This window comes from Schistocerca piceifrons, chromosome 1 (assembly GCF_021461385.2).
Source record: "Schistocerca piceifrons isolate TAMUIC-IGC-003096 chromosome 1, iqSchPice1.1, whole genome shotgun sequence".
Lineage (NCBI taxonomy): Eukaryota > Metazoa > Arthropoda > Insecta > Orthoptera > Acrididae > Schistocerca > Schistocerca piceifrons.
Genome location: NC_060138.1, coordinates 589,036,036 through 589,062,658, shown reverse-complemented (window position 1 = coordinate 589,062,658; position 26,623 = coordinate 589,036,036). Strand labels below are relative to the sequence as shown.

The 26,623-nt window shown below is 41.0% G+C and overlaps 1 protein-coding gene across 3 annotated transcripts in view; it reads right to left on the bottom strand.

Moving 5' to 3' along the window:
* The window catches only part of LOC124802962 (density-regulated protein homolog), a 47,035-nt gene that overhangs the window by 16,700 nt on the left and 3,712 nt on the right, over positions 1-26,623 (bottom strand). For all 3 annotated transcript variants that reach the window (XM_047264065.1, XM_047264057.1, XM_047264073.1), the window contains one exon: positions 4,152-4,239. In XM_047264065.1, coding sequence (XP_047120021.1) covers positions 4,152-4,239 — 88 coding nt within the window. The remainder of the gene's footprint in view (positions 1-4,151; positions 4,240-26,623) is intronic.

The window sequence follows — 26,623 nt, the reverse complement described above, 5'->3', positions numbered from 1 at the left end:
ACAGAGTTAAGGGAATATTTTTGGCTGTTGTGGAGAGGGGAGACATGAGAGGAAATGCTGGCATAATCCACAATCGTCATTATCCACACAATTTGCAACGTTTAGCTTCACCATGCAATTATGATACAGCTACTGCTATGTTGTGGCAGCAATGGGGAAAAACAGGACAGTCGATGCAAAGTGTTTTGGACCATGCCATTATGTGACAAAGGGGGCCAGCCACCACCTTCTCTTTAACTCAGTCTCTTCTTCTTGCATGTATTTTCAATTTACTCTACTCAGCAACAATGTCAATTATCAACCTTTTAAATTTAAACATTGAGTCTTTAAGAATATGCTCAGTCACGACCAAGGAAACACTGGCCACTTCTGTCTAGTGAGCTCTTATTGGCTGGCAACTTTTTACATCATACAACAGCCAGCACAGCCACCAAACCACACTAGCACATGTAAAATGAGTGTCTGCTGGATGTGTGGAGAGGGGGAGTAGCCCTTCAATGATGAGAGTGCAGGTATGAAATCATTTTGTTAAGTACTGAAAATATCATGCAGATCATATGCTGTGGGAGATATGTCACAAGAAATAGACCACAGGTTTTGCAATAGCACGTTTTAAACATTTTTGTGTTCAAATCTGACACGATTCACTTGCAACAACTACATACATACTTAGCACCGCACACCGTAGATCATACAAGATTGGTAACAGTGATAGAAGGCATTAAGCAGGACTGTAGTGCCTGAGCTGTCTTTTAAATTAATATTTTACATAGTGTACAGAAATTCATTGAACTGGTTAATAATAAGCTCGTAAAGTCAATTGGGGAAGTAAACTCTCACCTCTATTTCTCTCATCAAGCCTAAAATAACACTGACAGAGTGGAGAATATGAAGTTTGGGTAGTAAGAAAAGCACTAAACAATAACAGCAATGGTGACAAAGTTTGCTATTAAGCAGACATCCACATTTATGATTATGGTTTAACCTCTTAGCTACTATGATATTTTACACTTTTCCTTGCTACTTTGTTAGTCATATACAGCACATGAAATAAAAATCACTATCTCATAACTTATTTTACAAAATAAACAAAGCTACTTTAGCTACATCCTTCTGAATCTGCTTACTGTATTCATTTCTTGGTCTCCCTCTTAAGAATTTTACCCTGCCAGGCTTTGCTCCAATTCTGAATTGGTGATCCCTTGCTGCCTCAGAATATGTTCTACCAACCGATTCTTTCTTCTTGCCAGGTTGTGTCATGAAGTTCTGTTCTCTCCAATGCTATTCAGCACTTCCTCGTTAGTTACGTGATCTACCTATCTATTCTTCAGCATTCTTCTGTACCACTATATTTCAGAAGCTTCTATTCTCTCTCTGACTAAACTATTTATTGCCCATGTTTCACTTCCATACATGGTCACATTGCATACAAATACTTCCAGAGAAGACTTTCAAACACACAAATCCATGTTTGATGTTAAAAAACTCTTCTTCAGAAACACTTTTCTTGCCATTGCCCATGTATACTTTATATCCTCTCTATTTCAACAATCATCAGTTATTTTGCTGCCCAAATAGCAAAACTCATCTGCTACTCAGGATGTCACATTTCCTAATCTGATTCTCTCACCGTCACTTGATTTAATTAGACTACATTCCATTATCCTCATTTTGCTTTTGTTGATGTTCATTTTATATCCTCCTTTCAAGATACTGTCCATTCCATTCAACTACTCTTCTAAATCCTTTGCTGTCTGACAGAAGTACAATGTCATTGGCAAATCTCAAAGTCTTTATTTCTTCTCTCTGGACGTAAATTCCTACTCTAAATTTTTCTTTTGTTTCCTTTAGTGCTTGCTCAATATATTGAACAACATCTGGGATAGGCAACAACCCTGTCTCACCCCCTTCTCAATCACAGCTTCCCATTCGTGCCCCCTCGAGTGTCATGACTACCGTCTGGTTTCTGTACAAGTTGTAAATAACCTTTCACACACTACATTTTATCCCTGCCAGCTTTAGAATTTGAAAGTGAGTATTCCACTCAACATTGTCAAAAGCTTTCTCTAAGTCTACAAGTGTAACAAACATAGGTTTGCCTTTCCTTAACCTATCTTCTATGATAAGTCATAGAGTCAGTATTGCGACAGGTGAGTGTACTTACCAACAGTCAAAACAAGAACAGGGCCGATAAACAGATTTAAGAGGTGTGTGTGTGTGTGTGTGTGTGTGTGTGTGTGTGTGTGTGTGTGTGTGTGTGTGTGTGTGTGAGAGAGAGAGAGAGGTTTTCAGTCCAGTCCCAGTTTTGGCTGCTAGTAAGCAGATGCATATATAATTAATATCCATTTTGAGTACACTTTAAGCTTTCATATTCCAGATTTGTCAAGAACTCAGGTAACAGAAATGAGGCACATAAAATTCAAATCAACAAAAACATAATAAACTGTAATTTGTCTTTCTGCAGTATGAAATATATTTGAAAAATATCAAAGTAACAAAGATGTTGAAAAAATGCCAGAGATAACTGAAAGGATGACACACAATTCGCTATCTCTGAGACAGGAAGATCAACGAGATATTCAACTACTACAAAAAGCTTTCTTTTTTATTTTAGGATACAGGATGCTCCAGGAGGAATGGTTAACATTTTTAGGAGGTAGTAGTATACACAAATTGCAATAAAAAATGCCGTATAACAATTTTATGGAGTACAGAGATATAGCTCGGTTCAATGTATTTTCGCTTCATGTGTTGGTACACTGGTTGCTATGGTCATATTTACTGAATGTCAGCAGTAGAGTGTTTATGTTCATGTTGTGCATTAGTTTACATTGAAGTATTCATTGTGATTTGTTGGCCAAGACTACTGTACTGTAGTGTGTTAACATGTCACATTTATTTACAAATACTGAGTATGCCGATATGGTATCTGTGTATGGGTTTTGTAATGGAAATGTTGATGCTGGTTGTGGAGAATACAGTACGATTTCCTAACTGCAGACTACCAGATTCAGGAGTGTTTACTTATGCGTTTAATACACTGTGTGAGACTGGTACAATGCCCAGCAGTCACATTGCTTATGAAAGTGTAAATGAACAGACTGTGGATGAAGTAGAAGACATTATTCAGTCGGTAGAATGTAGTCCTTCAACAAGCACTCCCAGAATTTCTGGATGTATCTGTGCCCCACATACAAGAGTATGGCGAACATTACGTATGCACAGGTTCCATCCATATAATTTACAACTCATTCAGCACCTTTAGCCAGGAGATGAGGATAGACAATTGGAATTTTGTCATTGGATACTTGAAAACTGCCAAGTAATCCCATTTTTACTCTTCACTGATGAAGCCACTTTCACTTGTGATGGCATCAATAACACTCTTAATTCACATCAGTGGTCGAAGAAAACCCACATACTGCTGTGGAGACACATTTCCAAGAATGCTTCTCTGTAAATGTGTGTTGTGGTTTTATAGACAACCAGTTGATTGGGCCTGTTGTGTTACTGCATCGTCTTACAGAACCCCGTTATCTACACTTTCTTGAAAATGGGCTTCCAGCTTTATTGGGAGAGATTCTTTCGGCTACAAGAATGTGTATGTTCATCCAGCATGATGGGACTTCTGCACATTGTAGTCATCGGGTGACATCATCTAAACTTAACATTACCGAAAAGATGGGTCAATAGCTACGGGCACGTTTCTTGGCCACCGAGGTCCCTGGATCTCACCCCTTTGGATTTTTGCCAGTGTGCCATAAAGAAGAATTAACAACCAGAGCCAATTTAATCATTTGAATTATGATCAGTGCAGCCCTCATAAAAGAACACGAAGATGACCTCATGAGAGCTACAGGTGGTGTTATCAAGAGATGTCAAAACTGCAATGAAGTAGTTGGTGAAATTTTTTAAAAATCAACTGAATATCCTGATTTGCCTTTGCTTTAAGTTTGTCTGGGTTACATACTAACAGCTACATCTCTGTATTCAATAAAAATTGGACACATGTTATATGGCATTTTTAATGCCATTTGACTATATACCACTTCCTACAGTATTTACTATTCTTCCTGAAACACCCTGTATTTTGTAGCTTACTTCTTTCTCAGTCATGTTAGATTTTAATGCACAAGTTATACAGAACTCACCTAACTTAAGCACTTTTTCAAATTCTGATGGCATGTTGCGCTCCAACCACTGTTTGCATTTTTCATATTCAGGATAGTATTCACAATACTGAAAAAGGAAAGACAATTAATTTACTGGGTTTGCATCCAAGCTACTGCCAAGCAATTCTAATAAATCTAAGCACAACACAATACCTGATGGTTTAGGAGGGAGTGGGGTACTGTTTTGTGTGTTATTTTGTATTAGAATTTCTTTAAAACACACACACGCACACACACACACACACACACACACACACACACACACACACACACACACACACTGCTCTGACTTCTGTCACCAAATTTTTAAATATGTGAAAAAATGCAAACACATAATTATTGTGAAATATACTAGTGTTGCATATACTCCCTCCTTCCCATGCGTAAAGGGCTGAAGTAATGCACAATTTACTATGTGCTTTCAAATGTTCACTCAAGTTGTTGATTCTTCAGCTCGAAACACAACAGTGCACCATTAATCGACCAAGTTGAGATACCTTGAGAGAACACAATGTACACTTGCACCGTTTCACGAAGGCAATTTAATAACACACTTTGAAGAAGTAATTCCTTTCCCTAGTCTTAGAAACATGAGGCCACAAGACAAAACTGTTCCAAAATATGAATTATCCACACAATTCTGATCAACTGTATACTTCAGAAAGATGATGAATGAAACAACAACGTACAGTGCATACAGCATAACTTTAAATTATTTATTCTTTTATTAAGCACAAATTTACAGCATGTGTTTACCAAATTTTTAACTCTATAGAAATTACTTAAGGTGTTAATAGTTTGTTATTGTGACAGCTCTAAAAAACTTAGGGAATGGAAAAGTATCAGCCGGTCAATATACAAGACACCTTGATATAAATTCAGTTACCATGAGAATACTGAAGTTCTTTCATACATTTTTCACTGGATATATTATTTTATCACATTTTAAAGTATCCTTGTGAGTCTTGAGGATTTCTGTGTAATGTTGGAGGCCCTCAGATAACACTAGTTAAATAGGACCTGCCTACTAGAAAAATGGAATGCAAATAAAACAAAGATAAGCACAGTCTGTCAATGCTTCCATGGTTGCTGTCAAGAATAAGTGACATTAAGTACTTTTATAATTACGTCATCTCAATTCCTAAAATTAAAAGAAATGCATTAATATTTTAACATTTGTACTAAGATGAGAAATCAGTATAGCGTTATCAAGGTGTCTGGGAAATTATTTACAGATTTGAAATCATATTATCCAGTGCATCGGTTGTTATACTGTTCATATTTCCATGAGCTATGCTGCATGCAATGTTGTTTAGCAGACAGAATCGCTGGCTGGCATCTTGTGGAATACTAAATCTCTGTATAAATAGCTGCACTCTTTGTCCAGGATTGCAGTTCTGTTCTGTCCGTGTGTTGGTGTCCGTAATTAATTTGCATTCAATACCATGTGTTTTACTTCACTGTTTTGGATTTTGATCTGACTCTGGCTATGATGTGCAACATTGTTTGGTGGCAACACTGGATATATCACTGTGACTCCAATGAGGTAATGTAAAATATGTCACCTATACAAGCAGGAAATGGAATAGAAACAGTACACAGTCCAAATATTGACATGACCTATGTAATCCATAACAGCAGTAAGTCAGCTGCAGTTAAAGCATCTGGAGACACTGGTTGGGGCCCAATGAAATGGCTGAAAGGGTTCTACATACTCATCAAACGCAACAGCTGGGATGTGTTCACAAATGTGTACTTTTACTTGGACAGCACAGCCTAGCAGTGATTGAAGAACAATGAGGAGAAGCTCAATTTTTAAAGTCATAAAGTCCTTTTTTGAAACACTGTGTGTAAGAAGAACTATGATCTTATGGGGCAGAAACAGTTACTTGACACCCCAACTCACCTACGACCAGTTATCCTGGAGCAGTTCCACAACGCTTCAGCGTATGATCACCTAGGATTTTTTAAGACTTTATACACAATCTGAGGCAGGTAACACTGGTCAGGTCTCTACAGATCTGTTAGACAGAATGTCAATCACTGTAACAAATGCCAATGACAGAAACTCATACTCGGGGCATCTGGCACCAATGCCACCTGCAGCAGCACCATTCGACCAAACTGGAATCAAACTCTTACGGACGTTCCTGAAGTTGACAATTGGTGGATAATATTCTGCAGTGATTAAAGACACCATTTTGAGGCACAGAAAACCCTGTGTGATGTCTGATTGTTGAAAAAGTTTTCCAGTCGAGACTAGTGTCAGAAATAATTTTACGTTGCAACATCACAAACGGAATGACAATTGCTCACGATCACAGAAGGCTTTAATAAGACATTGGCAGATATGCTCTCTATGTATACTGACATCACACAGAGATTAGGATACAATACTGCCTGTCGCACTTTCTGCTTATGGTCACAAGGCCAAAATGGTTGGTTGGTTGGTTTGTGGGCTTAAAGGGACCAGACTGCTTTGGTCATCGGTCCCTTTTTCATAACTTCAAACACTGCACAGAATAAAAACGAACTATGGACATGACAACAGATGACATAGGACAAGAAAGACGCAGACAGACCAGACAAAAGGAATTAAAATCACAGAGTGTGACAGTGGTTGGCCGACCACAGAGACAATAAAGGAAAATCCAACCACCTAGAAACACACTAAAAAATAACCCAGTCTAAAATCGTAGGCTAAAGGCCAGACTCATAACAAAAAAATTACGAACACTCAGATTAAGTGATAAAAACCCCCTGCCTGAATAAAACGCAAAACTAAGCCTGCCATGGCAATGTCATCTGTTAAAAGGGCAAGGAGCGTATCAGGCAGTGCAAATGTCTGTCTGAGCACAGCCAAAGTGGACAGGCCAAGAAAATGTGGACCTCCGTCGAAACCGCACCGCAGCGACAGAGGGGCAGGTCCTCACGGCTCAGTAAATATCTGTGCATCAGCCGGGTGTGGCCAATGCAGAGCTGACAAAGGACAGCCGAGTCCCTGCGAATGGCTCGCATGGATGACCGCCACACAGTCATTGTCTCCTTGACAGCACGAAGTTTATTAGGTGTGGTCAGATAGCGCCATTCAGCATCCCAAAGCACGAAAACTTTGCGGCGTAAGACAGCTCGCAAATAAGTCTCCAGGAGGCCAATGTCCAGAGTTGGACCACTGGTGGCCTGTTTGGCCAGGTGGTCAACATGTTCAATGCCCAGCATGCCAACATGACCAGGGGTCCAAACAAAGAACACAGAGTGGCCGCAACGGGCAAGAGTATGGAGGGACTCCTGGACAGCCATCACCAGACGAGAGTGAGGGAAACACTGGTCGATAGCTTGTAACTCGCTCAGGGAGTCGCTACAGATAATGAAGGACTCTCATGATCAGGAGCGGATATACTCTCAAGGCACGTAAGATGGCGACCAACTCAGCAGTGAAAACGCTGCAGCCAGCCAGCAATGAGTGTTGTTCGTAATGGTCCCCTAGAGTGAGAGCATAACCGACATGACCAGCAACCATCGAACCATCAGTGTAAACAACGCCAGAGCATGGAAAGAAAGCGGCGACGGAAGGCCTCCAGAGGGACTGAGTCCTTCAGGCCCTGTGCCAATTCGAGCCGAAGGCAAGGGTGAGGCACACACCACGGGGGTGTACGCAGGTGGGCCCCGGAAAGGAGGTGGAAGAGGGAAAACCCCAAGCCCAGAGAGAAGCTCTCCGACGCGGACCGTGATCGTACAACCCGACCAGAGCCAACGTTCTGGGATATGGACGGCTGACTGAAGGAACAGGAGACGATGATTAGGATGCCCGGGCAAGCTACAAACATGTCTAGCATAAGCGGCCAGTAAACGTTGGCGTCGTAACTGCAGTGGAGGGACACCTGCCTCCACAAGTACGCTGTTCACAGGGCTGGTCCGGAGGGCACCAATGGCAAGTCGGATCCCGCTGTGAAGGATTGGGTCCAGCAACTGCAACGCAGAAGGGGATGCTGAACCATAAGCCAGGCTCCCATAATCCAGACGGGACTGGATTAATGCCTGGTACAACCATAAGAGGGTAGATCGGTCAGCGTGCCAGCTGGTGTGGCTCAAGCATCACAGAGCATTAAGATGCCGCCAACACATCTGTTTAAGCTGCCGAATAAGTGGGAGTCAAGTCAACCGGGCATCAAAAACCATACCCAAAAAATGATGTGTCTCCACCACAGCAAGAAGTTTGCTGGCAAGATAAAGCCGCGGCTCAGGGTGAACCCTGCGTCGCCGGCAGAAATGCATAACGCAGGTCTTGGCAGCCGAAAACTGGAAGCCATGCGCTACAGCCCAAGACTGTGCCTTGGGGATAGCGCCCTGCAGATGACGTTCAGCAGCTACAATACCAATGGAGCTATAGTAGAGGCAGAAGACGTCAGCATACAAGGAAGCTGAGCCAGATGTTCCCACCGCCACAGCGACACCGTTAATTGCAATTAAAAACATACAGACACCTAAGATAGACCCTGTGGTACTGTGGTACCCCGTTCTCCTGAACTCAGGGGGAACTATGGGAGGCCACGACTTGCATGCAGAAGGTACGATGCGACAGAAAATTTCATAAGAAAATCGGCAGCGGTCCCTGAAGACCCCTACCATGAAGCGCAGAGAGGATGTGATGACGACATGTCATTTCGTATGCCTTCCGCATGTCAAAAAAGACAGCGATGAGGTGCTGACGGCGGGCAAAGGCCGTAGGGATGACTGACTCCAGGCTCACCAGATTGTCGGCAGCAGAGCAGTCTTTATGGAACCCACCCTCAGACAGAGCCAGAAGGCCCCGAGACTCGAGTACCCAACTCACCATGTGTTCGAGCAACTTGCAAAGAATGTTGGTGAGGCTAATGGGGCGGTAGCTGTCCACCTCCAATGGGTTCTTACCAGGTTTCGAAACAGGGATAACAATGCTTTCCCATCATTGCGACGGAAACTCACCCTCGACCCACATACGGTTGTAAAGGTCGAGGAGGTGTCGCTGGCAGTCCAGTGAGAGGTGTTTCAGCATGTGACAGTGGATGCGATCTGGCCCAGGAGCTGTATCAGGGCAAGTGGCTAGGGCACTGTGGAGTTCCCATTCACTGAATGGAACATTGTAGGATTCAGGATGGCGGGTGTGAAATGAAAGACTCTGACGTTCCAACCCCTCTTTAATGGAGCGGAAGGCCAGTGGGTAATTCACAGAAGCGGAACAAAGCAAAATGGTCTACTAAGCAGTTTGCAATTATGTCTGAGTCAGTACAAATTGCTCCATTCAGTGAGAGCGCGGGGACACTGACAGGGATCGGATAGCCATAGAGGAGCCTAATCTTGGCCCAAACCTGTGACGGAGAGATATGGAGCCCAATGGTGGAGACATACCGTTCCCAGTACTCCTGCTTGTGTTGGCGAATAAGGCGGTGGGCCTGCACAAGCAGCCGTTTAAAGGCAATGAGGTGTTCTATTGAGGGATGTCACTTGTGATGCTGGAGCGCCTGCCGGCGATCTTTAATCGCCTCAGCAATCTCAAGCGACCACCAAGGCACAGTCCTCCGCTGAGGGGACCCAGAAGAACAGGGAATGGCAGATTCTGCGGCAGTAATGATGCCATTGGTGACGGAGTGAACCACCGCATCAATGCCGTCATTGGAAAGAGGCTCAATAGTGGCAACGCAGGAGAACAAGTCCCAGGCAGCCTTATTCATAGCCCATCTGCAGGGGCGCCCAGAAGAGTAGGGCTGTGGCAGTGACAGAAAGATCGTAAAGTGATCACTACCTCACAAATTGTCGTTCACACGCCATTGGACAGACGGTAAGAGGCTAGGGCTGCAGATCAAAACGTCGTTGGCTGAGTACATGCCACGCGCCACACTGAAATGTGTGAAGGCATCATCATTCAAAAGTGAAAGGTCGAGCTGGGCCAATACATGCTCAATGGTGGCGCCTTGGCCTGTTGCCACTGATCCACCCCACTGAGGGTTATGGGCATTGAAGTCGCCCAGTAACAGAAAAGGGTGCAGCAATTGGGCTAGCAGCGCAGCCAGGACATGTTGTGGGACACCACCATCTGGTGGAAGATACAGACTGCAGACAGTTACAGTATGTGGCTTCCACACCCGAACAGCGACAACCTCTAAAGGTGTTTGTAGAGGGACAGACTCGCTGTGAAGGGAGTGAAGGATGTAGATGCAGACACCACCAGATACCCTTTCATAAGCTGCCCGGTTCCTATAACAACCCCGATAGCCACAAAGGGTGGGGGTTCGCACTGCCGGAAACCAAGTTTCTTGAAGAGCAATGCAGAGGAAAGGGTGAAGGCTGAGAAGTTGTCGGAGCTCAGCTAGATGGTGGAAGAAACCGCTGCAGTTCCACTGGAGGATGACATTGTCCACGGCTGAGAAAGGCGTGAAGGGACTGGGGAGGCAGATTATGCTGCTGGGTCACCTGCTGCCACCAATTGAGCACCTGTGCAAGTGATATCCATGGTGTCTGAGGGACCGGCGAGATCAAGGTCCTCAGCGGATGCCAGGATCTCCACCTCATCCTCAGACGCAGAGCTCGAAGGGTGCGGTGGGGTGGGTGCCACCTCAAGTTCTTTGGCCTTAGAGGTCTTTCTCTTGGCCTTCTCTCACTGAACCTTGGGTTTCACCAATTCAGTCTCCGGGACGGAGGAGGATCACGTAAGCCCTATGACCAGTCACTTGTTGGCACTTATGCCACTGTCGGGCATCATCCTTCCCGCTTGTGGAAACCTGGGAAGGGACCGACCCCTTGCAAGCGAGACTAGCTGAAGAAGTTGGACAACTCTCTGGCTTAGAAGCGGAGATGGATGTCCTCGATGGGTGGGTGGGTGTTGCTCCCAAGGTAGGTGATGCAAGAGCAACAGGGTGGGTAGAGACCCCCCCCCCCCCCCCACCGGCAAGGGGGCATGTGGAGTTGTACGGCTCGTCGATCTGGCTGGAATTCTCGGAACTGATGGGGCTAGCATGGTTGTTGTAGCGGCGGTGTACACTCCTGGAAATTGAAATAAGAACACCGTGAATTCATTGTCCCAGGAAGGGGAAACTTTATTGACACATTCTTGGGGTCAGATACATCACATGATCACACTGACAGAACCACAGGCACATAGACACAGGCAACAGAGCATGCACAATGTCGGCACTAGTACAGTGTATATCCACCTTTCGCAGCAATGCAGGCTGCTATTCTCCCATGGAGACGATCGTAGAGATGCTGGATGTAGTCCTGTGGAACGGCTTGCCATGCCATTTCCACCTGGCGCCTCAGTTGGACCAGCGTTCGTGCTGGACGTGCAGACCGCGTGAGACGACGCTTCATCCAGTCCCAAACATGCTCAATGGGGGACAGATCCGGAGATCTTGCTGGCCAGGGTAGTTGACTTACACCTTCTGGAGCACATTGGGTGGCACGGGATACATGCGGACGTGCATTGTCCTGTTGGAACAGCAAGTTCCCTTGCCGGTCTAGGAATGGTAGAACGATGGGTTCGATGACGGTTTGGATGTACCGTGCACTATTCAGTGTCCCCTCGACGATCACCAGTGGTGTACGGCCAGTGTAGGAGATCGCTCCCCACACCATGATGCCGGGTGTTGGCCCTGTGTGCCTCGGTCGTATGCAGTCCTGATTGTGGCGCTCACCTGCACGGCGCCAAACACGCATACGACCATCATTGGCACCAAGGCAGAAGCGACTCTCATCGCTGAAGACGACACGTCTCCATTCGTCCCTCCATTCACGCCTGTCGCGACACCACTGGAGGCGGGCTGCACGATGTTGGGGCGTGAGCGGAAGACGGCCTAACGGTGTGCGGGACCGTAGCCCAGCTTCATGGAGACGGTTGCGAATGGTCCTCGCCGATACCCCAGGAGCAACAGTGTCCCTAATTTGCTGGGAAGTGGCGATGCGGTCCCCTACGGCACTGCGTAGGATCCTACGGTCTTGGCGTGCATCCGTGCATCGCTGCGGTCCGGTCCCAGGTCGACGGGCATGTGCACCTTCCGCCGACCACTGGCGACAACATCGATGTACTGTGGAGACCTCACGCCCCACGTGTTGAGCAATTCGGCGGTACGTCCACCCGGCCTCCCGCATGCCAACTATATGCCCTCGCTCAAAGTCCGTCAACTGCACATACGGTTCACGTCCACGCTGTCGCGGCATGCTACCAGCGTTAAAGACTGCGATGGAGCTCCGTATGCCACGGCAAACTGGCTGACACTGACGGCGGTGGTGCACAAATGCTGCGCAGCTAGCGCCATTCGACGGCCAACACCGCGGTTCCTGGTGTGTCCGCTGTGCCGTGCGTGTGATCATTGCTTGTACAGCCCTCTCGCAGTGTCCGGAGCAAGTATGGTGGGTCTGACACACCGGTGTCAATGTGTTCTTTTTTCCATTTCCAGGAGTGTATGAAGATGTCATTCTCACATGATGTATTCGGTCATATTTGCCTCTTAGCCTCACTATAGGTCAGTCGGTCCAGGGTCTTATATTCCATGATTTTTCGCTCTTTCAGTAAGATCCTGCAGTCGGCGAGCAAGGTGAATGATGCTCTCCACAGTTGACATAGGTGGGAGGCGGAGCACATGGAGTATAGGGATGTGATGGGTGTCCGCAATCTCGACATGTGAGGATGGAAGTACAGCGGGAAGACATATGGCCAAACTTCCAGAACTTGAAGCACCGCATTGGGGGAGGGATATAAGGTTTGACATCACAGCAGTAGACCATCACCTTGACCTTCTCCGCTAATGTATCACCCTCGAAGGCCAAGATGAAGGCACCAGTAGCATCCCGATTATCCCTCAGACCCTGATGAACGCGCCGGATGAAATGCACACCTCGACGCTCTAAGTTGACAGACTGGAAAGATAAGGCATGGAAGATTTGTTTTTGTACAAGGATGGGAGGATAATTACAGTCAGTGAAGGCTTCAGTGAGACCCTCGATATATTTTGAGAGGAACTGCTCATCACTGCAGATGCGATGACCACGGGTGGCTAGGCTGTATGGAAGGGACTTCTTGGTATGGAATGGGTGGCAGCTGTCAAAGTAGAGGTATTGCTAGCAGTTAGTAGGTTTGATATGGACAGAGGTACTGATGTAGCCGTCTTTTGATGTGGAGGTCAACATCTAGGAAGGTGGCTTGTTGGGTTGAGTAGGACTAGATGAAGCAAATAGGGAGAAGTTGCTCTCAAAATATACCGAGGGTCTCACTGAAGCCTTTACTGACAAACGTAAGTATCTGTTAATAAGAAAGCAATTTCGTGAACACAGTTTTCAGAATACACGTGTTCTATGCATGCGGTGATTGATTTTCTCTATTTTCTAACTTCTAGTTACTCTTAACATGCTTAAAAAGTTGCCATACAAGACAGAAAGTCAAAACGTTTGCATCTTAAGTAATGTGTAATATTTATTAGAAAAAAAAGGGGGGGGGGGGGCGTTGTGTGGAATTAACTGGGACGACATTTTGTTCTAAGACTCAAGTTGGTCAGCTGAAGTCTTTATTTGATGCAGCTATAGCTGATATCCATTCAGTATCTGGCACACTCCTTTGCCAAAAACGTTATTGAATTTAACTCTGTTTCTGGGAAAATTGCAACATTATTATTATTGTTAAATTTGCAACCAAAAAGTCAGTTAAGCAAATCGTAGGAGAAGTTCTAACAGTAGATGGTGAACAACAAGTGACGTCCTTTAGAAAGTACAGCACAGGCAAATAAATGTGTGTGTAAAACATATAATACTGCACAAGTACCAAGGTCCAATATTGTTCAAATTTTTGACAAATCTTTTCATTCCCTGGCCTGGACACCAACAATATTTCACAGGTTGATGTATTTTCTTTGAACTTTAAAATCTGTATACTCATTCATGTTCAAAAAATGAAATTGTTTTATATTAGTCACAGTCCATGACTTGAAGAAATAATTTTAAAAGTACAATAACAGATGATGATAAAAAATTTATGACAGCAGATTCGATTTAGCAATCACCAAAAATTTCTGAATAAAGTTGGGTGTATTTTTACGGAATTTTTATACTGTTACAACAAATTGATTTTATATCTTATCCATGTCCCATCCTGTACATGTACTTTTTTTATTTATTGACATAATACTGAATAACATTTCTATAATTTTATTTTAGTAAAATTATGTTTAGGCTTATGTAATTTTGTGGGCACAAAAAGAATTCCTCTTTCAGTTTCAATTTTCTAATGTGAGAAATATTACAATGTCATGCAAATGTCCCATTCCACCACATGGAATGACAAGTCTAAACATCTGCTTGAAAGTGTCACACACAGGTTTAATTCAAGTTCAGATCTCCTCGTATAGCTATCAGTGAAGTTTGCAAAATACATTTGGTTTTCTTTTGTTTTAGGGTGGAAAAACCACTAAGGTCATATGCATCCATGTCAGAGCCTTAGGACACTAATACGAAAAAGGAGTTACAAACTATTACACATTAAGCCCAATCAATGGGAGGAAACAGAGCTAAGAACAAGGACTTCCTCTGGAGAAAGGTCCCCCCCCCCCCCCCCCCCAAGGGTGGACCTCACAAAATATACGGTACAGCAGGTAGAAACAGAGATGAGACAGCTGACAACCTTTTCCCCAGAAAACATTCTTCCACATCCTGTATTGACATACAGTGAATAACAATGGGCTGTATTACAGTAAAAATGAAACTGAGCAGGATTAAATTAAACTAGATTTGGAACATAATGGAATAAAAGCCTTCTTCCTTTGTGTCGAATGCCAATTTATTTATTTATTTATTTTCACTTCTCTATTGTCACTTCAGTGCAAGAAAGAAATTTGTTTTCAAAAATATGTAACTTAGCAATCACTCCTAAATAGCATTATTCCCGTACCCATCCTAGGCTAGGTGTTTGTCAAACATTCTGAACCCTGCTATTGTTCCAACGTGCAGCTAGATTAATGTAAAGAAAGAAATTGTGTCACTCCCTACATTATACAGAATGATGAGAATATACTAGAGCAAACTTCTTGGCACAGAATACACACATTCAACCAGTACTATAAACAACTAGGTTTCTGAACTTAAATCTTATAAAGGAAAGTGAGGGAGAGATCCTTATTACAATTCAGTCAACACCAGATTGGGTTGCCTCAATTCATCATCATGCATACAGTCAGAAGCAACTGTAGAAAACATGGTATGACCACATCTTATGGTAGTGTGTGTGGGATATAGCACACTGTGGCAACAGATTCCTTGCAGATGATGATAATAATTGTCATTTAACAGTTATTATGCATCACTCTTATGCCTAAAAGCAGTAATATGAAGAAATACCATTCAAAATTCATTGAAGGAATGTAAGTTTTCTCATAATTGCCCCCTGTCCCCTTTTCATTTCCATACAGTTGGGTCTTTGTCTTTGGGGAGACACGTGTCCGACTGTACACCTTCCCCGAATTCCTCTTTTCTCCTTGAAGTAGATACCCACTACTTCAAAAGCTGTTATTTATTTTTTTCTAGAAGCTGTATTGGGAGATAATCTGCCTGAAGGTAATCTATATCTGTGTACTTAATTTTATAACTTGAACTTTCCTTTTTATTACAAAGGATATTTCCTTCTCACCCCATCCAGGAAGTCTCTCTTTACCCCATGTTCTGGGTGACTTTTCCATAATTTTCCCCATTTCCTAAATCTTGCCAGTCCTTTTCCTTCACCCCTCTCTCTTTCCCCTCAACCCTTATACCAGAAGGAGCAAGTGGAACCACAAGCATGTCCATTTCCATATCTTTTGTGTGTTTTCTCTCCTCCCACCACATAGTGGTAGAATTTTCATCTGAGTCATTCCACGTCAAATCAACTCACCTATTTTACCTCACCCTCTTAGATTTTGCTGAAAGTTGGTATACTTATAGAGGGCACTGAGACTAAGAAAAATACAAAATTTCAATTTTTTATCTCAAACCATTCCTAAAATATGGCTATGTAAACTTTTCAAAAACCAGCCAAAAATGTGTGAACTGACTTTTTTTAAATTGTCCTAGGAGCTGGCCTAATTGAGCTAGAGAACTGGGAAAGGTGTCATTCTGCAGCATTTTGCATGCTCTTTCCAGGGATATACAACAAAACATAGCTTCTAATTAATAACCTTTTTCAAAATACTAATTAATATTTTGATTTAATTTTAATTTTTTAGAAAAAGTACATAATTGAAAATGTTCAAAATACTAATTAATATTTTGATTTAATTTTAATTTTTTAGAAAAAGTACATAATTGAAAATTTTCAAAATATTTCCATAACTACTTCATACTATTGTAAATCACATGGCAAAATATAAATCTGGGATGATGATGGGTTCATTGTTAAAAAAAATTATTCCAAACTCTTGTTTTTCGCTAACGGCCCTAGTTTGACCAAATTGACGTTTAACAAACAGGAATTTCTTTAAAATATACTGAAAGGTAAGTAAAAAAAGTATTAGAAATATCAAAACATCACCTTATTAAACCAAAACTAATCAGCATATTTTATAATTAAGTTGATTGCTTATTTTAATTTCATACAACTTCACTAACAGTATATTAACCGATATAACAAAAACAAGAAATTGAGCATTTAACTACAAACTGAAATAAAGTATGAATAAGTACAAGTATTTACATAATAGTTCTGGTTCATGATGTTTGAAATGGATCTATTAAACAAATTAAATACGTAATGCTTGTTTTTGAGCAACAGGCATCTGTACATAGCTAAATTTAACACAATAGGTACTAACAATAATTTTGAAACAACTTTCTATAAAATATACATTAACACTAACCTGAGACAAAAATTAAGTTTTGAGTTGAAAGCAGTTTCCCAATAAATTGTCTTGGAACTTCACATATTACATTTTAATAAAGCTGACTGGGTTTGGTTTACATCACTTTCATTAAGAATGTATGTTCTCCCTGTCGTGGTAAATGGATTCACTTTTGTGAGAACATCCACAACTGACACCCACAGGACATCTGCATGTGCAGGATAAGAGAATGACTTAGCTGGTCCACATGGATGAAGAAAAGCTATTTTCACTTCATCAAGTTCTTCGTTTTTTTCTAAAATGTACCCAAGCCACCAGTTTCTGCCATATACAGTGGTGACATAGCCTGATACATCTTGTAACTTTAGTTTGTCTGGTGATGTAGTTACTTCCCTCTCCCAACTCTGCATATCACCTGAGAAGTATTTGCCTATTAATTTTGATGTTAGTGTTGTGAATGAAAGCGTGAAATTGCTGTGTTCCTTTGATTGTCAATGCCTCTTCAAGTCGGCATTTTAAGAATATTTCTGAAGCAGCATAGTCTTCTTGAGTGGAATATGCAAAATCAACATTTGTGATATTATCTACCGCCCACTCAAATAGCTCTCGTGCGGTTTGGATCTGATTTTGGTATGGCCTTTGCAAACTTGCACGAGCTGCCAGTCTCTTTGCTGAAACCCCTACTCCATCACAAGGCCCTTTCCCATGTGCTATGGCTGAAAAGTGCCACTCAGCTTTTATGTTGAAGTCTTCCTCACGAAGGCAAAGGTTCAGGAAGTTTTTCTTATTTTTACACTGAGCGGCAGAACCGTCAGAATAATAGTACATCTTTTGAAATTTGTTAGATATGAAATTAGCTTCTTTTGAAAGGTGTAAATCGCAGTTGTATTGTGCTCCAGGCAATGAGAAACAATGAAAAAGCTCATATGCTCAATTTTGTCTTCCTGTTTGTAATATATAACAAAAGGATGAATGGTAATCTGTTGTCTTGTCCAGTGGAAACTCTGAGCTTTATCCTGTAGAACTATACTATAATTTTCTGAAAAATCACATATGACAACAAATTCAGATTCCATAAGGTTTTCTCTTGTGGAGTTGAGGAATGTTCGTTGTTGCTTGGCAATGAAGTCATGCCGAATCAAAGTCAACATCTTACTACAAAATAAATCTATAAATTCTTCAGAAGTTTTCTGAACAATTTCCAGATAACATTGGTCAACTGACACCCACTATCGGAACTGAACTTGTTCAATTAAGTTTTCATGAAAAGAGTCTTAAAATTTTACGTATGACAGTTTCTCCTGGGCAGTATTCACAATTTCCCATGTTGCAATTAACTGATGATGGGTTGCAAAGCATTTTTGCAATGCACTGCTTATAATTGTTTAAGCTGCTGTTTGTTACTGTATTTAGTTTGGCATTTTCTCTCATTAATTTTATGTTTTGGTGAGTTGTGCACACGCAGGCAGTGTTCGTGCCACTGTGGCCAGCTAATACACAATGTTTTGGTCTCAACTCAACAAATTTAGAGAAACCTATTTTTATGTTAGGAAAAATGTCCTTAAAATGTTTGTAAGCTTCTTTAAGGTTACACAACATAAATCTTTTTGATGTTTTTGTTTTATTTCCACTTGTTTCTATAATTGTCACATTGTTGTTGTTGTTGTTGTGGCCTTCAGTCCTGAGACTGGTTTGATGCAGCTCTCCATGCTACTCTATCCTGTGCAAGCTTCTTCACCTCCCAGTACCTACTGCAACATACATCCTTCTGAATCTGCTTAGTGTATTCATCTCTTGGTCTCCCTCTGCGATTTTTACCCTCCACACTGCCCTCCAATGCTAAATTTGTGATCCCTTGATGCCTCAAAACATGTCCTACCAACAGATCCCTTCTTCTAGTCAAGTTGTGCCACAAACTTCTCTTCTCCCCAATCCTATTCAATACCTCCTCATTAGTTACGTGATCTACCCACCTAATCTTCAGCATTCTTCTGTAGCACCACATTTCGAAAGCTTCTATTCTCTCCTTGTCCAAACTGGTTATCGTCCATGTTTCACTTCCATACATGGCTACACTCCATACAAATACTTTCAGAAACGACTTCCTGACACTTAAATCTATACTCGATGTTAACAAATTTCTCTTCTTCAGAAACTATTTCCTTGCCATTGCCAGTCTACATTTTATATCCTCTCTACTTCGACCATCATCAGTTATTTTGCTCCCCAAATAGCAAAACTCCTTTACTACTTTAAGTGTTTCATTTCCTAATGTAATTCCCTCAGCATCACCCGACTTAATTCGACTACATTCCATTATCCTCGTTTTGCTTTTGTTGATGTTCATCTTATACCCTCTTTTCAAGACACTGTCCATTCCGTTCAACTGCTCTTCGAAGTCCTTTGCTGTCTCTGACAGAATTACAATGTCATCGGCGAACCTCAAAGTTTTTATTTCTTCTCCATGGATTTTAATACCTACTCCAAATCTTTCTTTTGTTTCCTTTACTGCTTGCTCAATATACAGATTGAATAACATCGGGGAGAGGCTACAACCCTGTCTCACTCCTTTCCCAACCACTGCTTCCCTTTCATGCCCCTTGACTCTTATAACTGCCATCTGGTTTCTGTACAATTAATTGTCACACAATCTTTAATTCCTGGCATTGCCCTGATAACTTCATCATTTTCATAAAATGAATGTACAGTTTTGACAGTTTCTGTTGGTAAACTCTTCCCTGGTTTTGGGTTTGGACCTTCCATGAATCCTCTCTCTTTCAAAATTTTTTTGGACTGCCGAACAATGTAATTAGGAGCATTAAATTCCCTCATTTTCCTGACACTCCACTTTTCAGGTAAACTTTTAAGAATCATTAGTTTTTTTTGCTCTACTTATAGAATTTTTAAAGTTTCTTTTAAGATTTTCAAGAATGGATTCATCAGTATCAGTATCTGACGAAGAAGTTTCAGGAGCAACAAAAAGTTTACGTGTCATTGATGAGATTTTCTTCACTTTTGATTTGGTGTAATGCCTAGATGTTAGTTTTTCTCTTGTCATTTGGGGACTCACATAGTTCTTGAAGTGTTGTGTTAAATGTTTTAACTGCTACTGAAGTTGGAGTGAAGTCAGGGTCTTGGTCTCTGATGATTATCTCTGATCCAGAAGATTCTTCTTCAACACTTTCATCACTGATGGGCTCTGGTGTATTTTTCAATTTGGTTACATCTTTCCTACATTTATCAAAAATTTTGGCACCACTTGGTATTTGAGGAAATAATTTGGGCATCCATGTTGCGACATTTCTCAGTTTTTTTCTGTCTAATAAAATGATTTGACTTCTTCAATGGATTACAACACTGCACTCTTACAGCACTGCACTTTTTACTTGGTTCCATATTTATATAAAAACCACTTATAAACTGTCTTTCAATGTATAGATTTACTTGAAAATGAACTATTAAATATAATAGATACAAACTGGTCAACATAGAGGTAACAATTGATTTGCACTAAAACCACAGTGCACAATAATGCCGTAGGCACACAAAGCCTTAGAAGGTAACAATGCAGACTACATCATCTCAACAATGGTTCCAGTCTCTGAATTATTGTACAGACATCAAGCCCTATGTATACGATCCTCTACTGACGTACTACCTTAAAGGTCAGTTTGGTCAAACTAGGGCTGTTAGTGAAAAACAAAGAGTCTGGACAATGAACCCATCATCATCCCACATTTATATTTTGCCATGTGATTTACAACAGTATGAAGTAGTTATGGAAATATTTTGAAAATTTTCAATTATGTACTTTTTGTAAAAAAATTAAATCAAAATATTAATTGCCATTTTGAAAAAGGTTATTAATTAGAAGCTATGTTTTTGTTTATCAGTGGAAAGAGCATGCAAAATGACACCTTTCCCAGTTCTCTAGCTCAATTACGGCAGCTCCTAGGGCAATTTAAAAAAGTCCGGTCACACATTTTTGGCCAGTTTTTGGAAAGTTTACATGACCATATTTCGGGAATGGTTCGAGGTAAAGTTTCAGCACCCACTATAAGTATACCAACTTCCAGCAAAATCTAAGAGGGTGAGGTAAAATTTTTATTTAAAAGTGTGTTGATTTGACATGGAATGACTCATCTATACATATATGTTTTCAAAGAATACACTATAAGATGTTTTGGCAGAACACTAACCACTTAACATGCATACACGCATGCTTACAAAATACTTTGACAGTGTTCATCCATGTACATCTTATGGCTATAGGCTACACACAACAATAGGTGTAACACTATTCATATCTTTCGGTAAACTGTCAGTCAGTTAAAGCAATTTCTTTGTGACAAGCTACTAACAACCCTACAAAAACCAACGTACAAATACTCTGATGAGGCAAACCATTACACCCACCTGCATAATAGTAGCAATTCTGGGTGGCACAGAACAACAAAGAGAAGGCCTTGGTAGATTTTCAGAGGTATGTGTTACTATATGCCTATGGACAGTTCAGGCAATTCCTATAAATTATTGGCCAGGAGTCTCAGGGCACAGAGCTGACACCCGATAGCATGAAAGATCCATTGGGTCCAGGTAACGCAAATTTGGTACCCAACACATTAATATAAGTTCACTATCACGTTCCTCAAACCAGCGACATTCCAGTTTTGTAATATGAATAGTTACCGTGGTGGAAGGTATTAAGCCAAAAGGGATGCAGATGGCCCACAACAATGTTCACACAGTACACAGCTGTCATGGCATCATGTACTGCTACCACAGGTCCCTCTGCAAATCACTGAAGTACATGGTAGAAGATACTCCCACTGTACCAGTTATTAGGCCAAAATCCCTTGTTAGTTCTACTTGGCACAGGTACCACACAGTTGGGCAGTTTTCCAGAATGGGTCAAATTGGTGATATGAAAGCAATCTCCTTTGTAGAATGATTGCATTTCCCCAGTGTTCTACCAAAAAACCAAAATCTACTACCTGCTTTACCCACAAATGAGCCTATGTGATCATGTCCCTACAAAGTGTCACACCCAGTTATTTATACAAGTTTGCTGACTCCATAAGTGACTCATTTATAAGATAGTCAAAGGATACTATGCTTTTCATTTTGAGATGTGTATAGTTTCACATTTCTGAACATTTCAAGCAATTTTTCAATCTTTGCACCACTCTGAAATCTTATCAACAACTAATAGAAAATTTATGTGCCTTCTTTCAGATAGTACTTCACTATAGACAACTGTCATCTGCAAAAAGTGTGAGTTTACTGTTGTGTCCACAAGGTCATTAACATACAACATGAACAGCAAGGGCCCCACCACACATCCCAGGGGCATACCCAAACATGCTTCTATGTATCTGACAATGACTCTCCATCCAAGGTAACATGCTGAGTCCCCCCTACCAATAAGTCCTCAATCCAGTCACAAATTCAACTTGACACACCATATGATCATACTTTTGACAGTAAGCATAGGTGTGGTATTGTCCCTCGTACCACAAAATTGTCCACACCAGCCTGTGTTTGTGGCAAGGTTCATGTTTAAGGCAGCCCTCAATCTCGGTGACAGAGTATCAGGTATTACCTGGTCTAACAAAAAACATGAATAATCCTGATGGGCAACAAGCTTCAATAAATCTGCAGTCCAATCTCATTACTGCTGTGCCCATTGCTACCTTAACTGATGTCAATTGGTCCACATGATCATATGTAGGGGTTGTCTGCTGCTGAGTACCATGTTCATTGTGTGGTGAATGAAGTACTTTTGAACACTTTTGCTTGCACCAGAACTGCACACTGCAGTCCTACATACCCAGGCAGCCTATTTTGCTTTGCAGAATGAGCAAGCCTTTGACTTCTGTTCTCTGTGATGAGGCTTGGAAGTCTAACACAGTGTCATCAACTCATGGTTTCACTAACCTTCAACCACTAGATGCTCATGAAAGTAGCATGTGGCTACCTGACCAGCTTTATCTTTCCCAAGATGCTTGTTCTCAGACACCAACCTGTAACAACTTTCTCTTTATCAAAGTTACTTATGTCATTGGATTTCCCCATTTGTGGCCCGTATCATATTACGATCAGTCTCCATTTGTGTCTGCTCTGCTTACATATACTCCTTACAGCATCACATGCCTGCAATGCTATCAGATGTCATTTTATCATGTGGTGTTAATCCATAGCTAGTCTTCTCCATACTTGTATGTTGAAATACATAGTGAACAGGTGTAGTGGGGGGTGGGAGGGGGAGGTGGGGGGAGGTGAGGGGAGGTGATGAGAGGTGGAAGGTGATTTTTTTTTGGGGGGGGGGGGGGGGGGAGGGAGGGAGAAAGTTGCAACTACACAACACAATGTAGCCACCATACTTGTTTCATGCCTAGAATCTATCTTCAGCATTTTTCCTTATATACAACCTGTGTTGGACTGTGTGCTGAATCTAGTCTAAACACAGCACAGCAAATTGAAACATGATACGTGCTACTAGGTTACATGTGTCTAAACAAAGTTTTTAATGAGGATACTCATGAAAGCCTGAAGTCTTCAGTAACAATCTCAGTAAAATGTTATTCTGGACATCTCTTAAAGGTTGGCAATGGCACAAAAATCAGTGTTCAAAGAGTGTCAAGACAGGTACAAACACAAAATAAAAGGAAAGCTGAAATGATAAATTCAGTCTCCAAATGTTCCTCCACAAAGGAAAATCAAGGAATGAAACACTCATTTCACATATTTATGACAGCAAGGATGAGTGACATTTGAAGCAGTAGTGGTGAAAAGCAGCTTCGATCGCTAGAACTCATTATGTCTGGACCTGACGGAAGACCCTTTCAATTCCATACAATTGAATTGAATGGAATTTATTTGCCTGTAAACACCTGTTGTGTTGTATAAGGCATCGTCATTTGTTACATAATTATACAGTTTGTTACAAAAATTATACAAAATGTTAACATACATAGATAATATTACATAAATATTGCATATCTTCTACTCATCCATAATTAGTTACACTGGTTGCACAGACAAATTTTGTTGTATTTCGTAAGTTACAATTTTCTTAGTTCACAATCACATTCTTTTTTTGGTTATATAAAAGAGTATCATATTTTTCATTGTATAAAAGAGCATCCAATTTTGTTATTATATATGAATTCACTTGTACTATAGAATGCTTTCTCTTTCAGCCATATCTCTACCACCATTTTAATTTATTTTTGTGCAGCTCCCTTGTGCCATGTGAAAATGTGTTAAAAATGTTTTGCCAGCATGTACAAAATTATTTTGGACTTTACTCAAACATGTCCAAGAAATGTCTAATAAGTTCCTGTTCCTGGTTTCATGAGTGCGCATCTGACCTGCTTTCATACATGTGGGCATTCTGTTTAGCTTGCGTAAGTGCTTTGAGTATGTATAGACTGGGGACTTCAAATATTCTGTGCTCAATAAAGTACTGCCTGCAAGAAGTTAATTTGCTCAAACCGAGAATACATCTAATGGCTTTCTTCTGCCAGAGGAAGACATTTTTTGCCCTGGCAGAGTTTCCCCAAAGAAGTATTCCATAATGCAAATGAGTATGGAAAAAGGCATAATATGCCATAAGCATGCACTCCTTAGTGACACAATCCTTAAGTTTCCTAAGGAGATATAAAACTCTTGTCAACTTACTGCAGAGATCTTCTGTGTGGGTATTCCGGCATAATTTTGTATCTAGATATATGCCTAACAATTTTACTGAATGTCTTGGTTCATTTGGTCTATTGTTAATATCTCTAAGGGAAAAGGAGATGTGTTCAGTTTTGTTTCTATTTAATGACAGTCTGTTTTCTTGGAACCACTGAGCTGCTTTTTCCATCATTGAGTTGCTCATTTGTTTGACTACATTTGCGTCACTATGTGATGTGATAAAAGTTGTGTCAGCGGCATACATTACAGATTTATATGGTAATAAGCTGGGCAGGTCATTCGCATACACAATAAATAAGAAAGGTCCCAGTACAGACCCTTGTGGGACTCCATATTTCACCATGAGGTGGTCAGATTTGTTATTTGAGTTTAAAACTACCATTTGTTTTCTGTTTGTCAAATATGTTTTCAGCAATAATAGTTATCCATCAGTTATTCCATATTTTTCAAGTTTTTTAATTAAAATGCTGTGTGGTACAGTGCCTTGGTTAAATCTACTAAAGTTGCATAGGGGTGATTTTCAAAAACCATGTAATACTGATAGTACAATTTCCTGAACTGCTTTTATTGTTGATAGCCCATTTCAGAATCCACATTGGGTCCTATTTAGGAGGTTGTAAGTCTTAAAAAAAAAAAAAAATAATAAATAAATAAATCATGTAACTGGACTTTCATTAAGGTTTCAATAATTTTGGATAATATACGTACTATTGCAATGGGTCTGTAATTTTGGGGTGAAGTTCTGTCTCCATTTTTGAATATGGGCAAGACAATTGTCAGTTTAAGGCGGTCTGGAAATGTTCCTTCTGTAAACATCCTATTGATTAGGTAAGACAGTGGATTGCATATAGGTGTCTATTATTTTCTTTATGATAAAATTAGATAAACCACAGATGTCTTCAGTTCTGGAGTTGCTCATTGGTTTGACTACATTCAGTCTATACCAGATGATCAAAAATTCAGTAGAAATTTGAAAACTTAATAAACCACGGAATAATGTAGATAGAGAAGTAAAAATTGACACACATGCTTGGAATGACATGGGGTTTTATTAGAACCAAAATGCAGGATGGCGCTCCACCCCATATTGCTAGACGCGTGAACGCGTTGTTTGGTGATGATCGTGTGCTCAGCTGCCACTTTTGTCATGCTTGGCCTCCCAGGTCCCCAGACCTCTCAGTCCATGCGATTATTGGCTTTGGGGTTACCTGAAGTCGCAAGTGTATCGTGATCGACCAACATCTCTAGGTATGCTGAAAGACAACATCCAACGCCAATGCCTCACCATAACTCCGGGCATGCTTTACAGTGCTGTTCACAACAATATTCCTCGACTACAGCTATTGTTGAGGAATGATGGTGGACGTATTGAGCATTTCCTGTAAATAACATCATCTTTGTTTTGTCTTACTTTGTTATGCTAATTATTGCTATTCTGATAAGATGAAGCGCCATCTGTTGGACATTTTTTGAACATTTGTATTTTTTTGGTTCTAACAAAACCCCAGGTCATTCCAAGCATGTGTGTCAATTTTTACCTCTCTATCTACATTTTTCCATGATTTATTCAGTTTTCAAATGTATACTGACTTTCTGATCACCCGGAACTTAGGATAAATAGTTTTCCATCCAAATTTTGACAGGTCTACTGGAAAGTCTGTTTCCCCACAAACTGGGAAGTCTACCTGCATTGTCCTCTAAATTTCTTTCATTTGTTATAGCTAATTCCCCAGAATTTATGAAACTATTATTTTGCTTCATCTGCACTTCGAGAAACAGGTAAATTTTCTGCAATTAACCCTGTTTCTGCTTTAATTATTTTCCATGCTGCTTTACATCTGGTACTGGGCTGAGAAATATAGTTGTAATTTGCTTTTTCTTTGCAGAAATGATAACTTTTCTGTAAAGCTTTTTTAATTT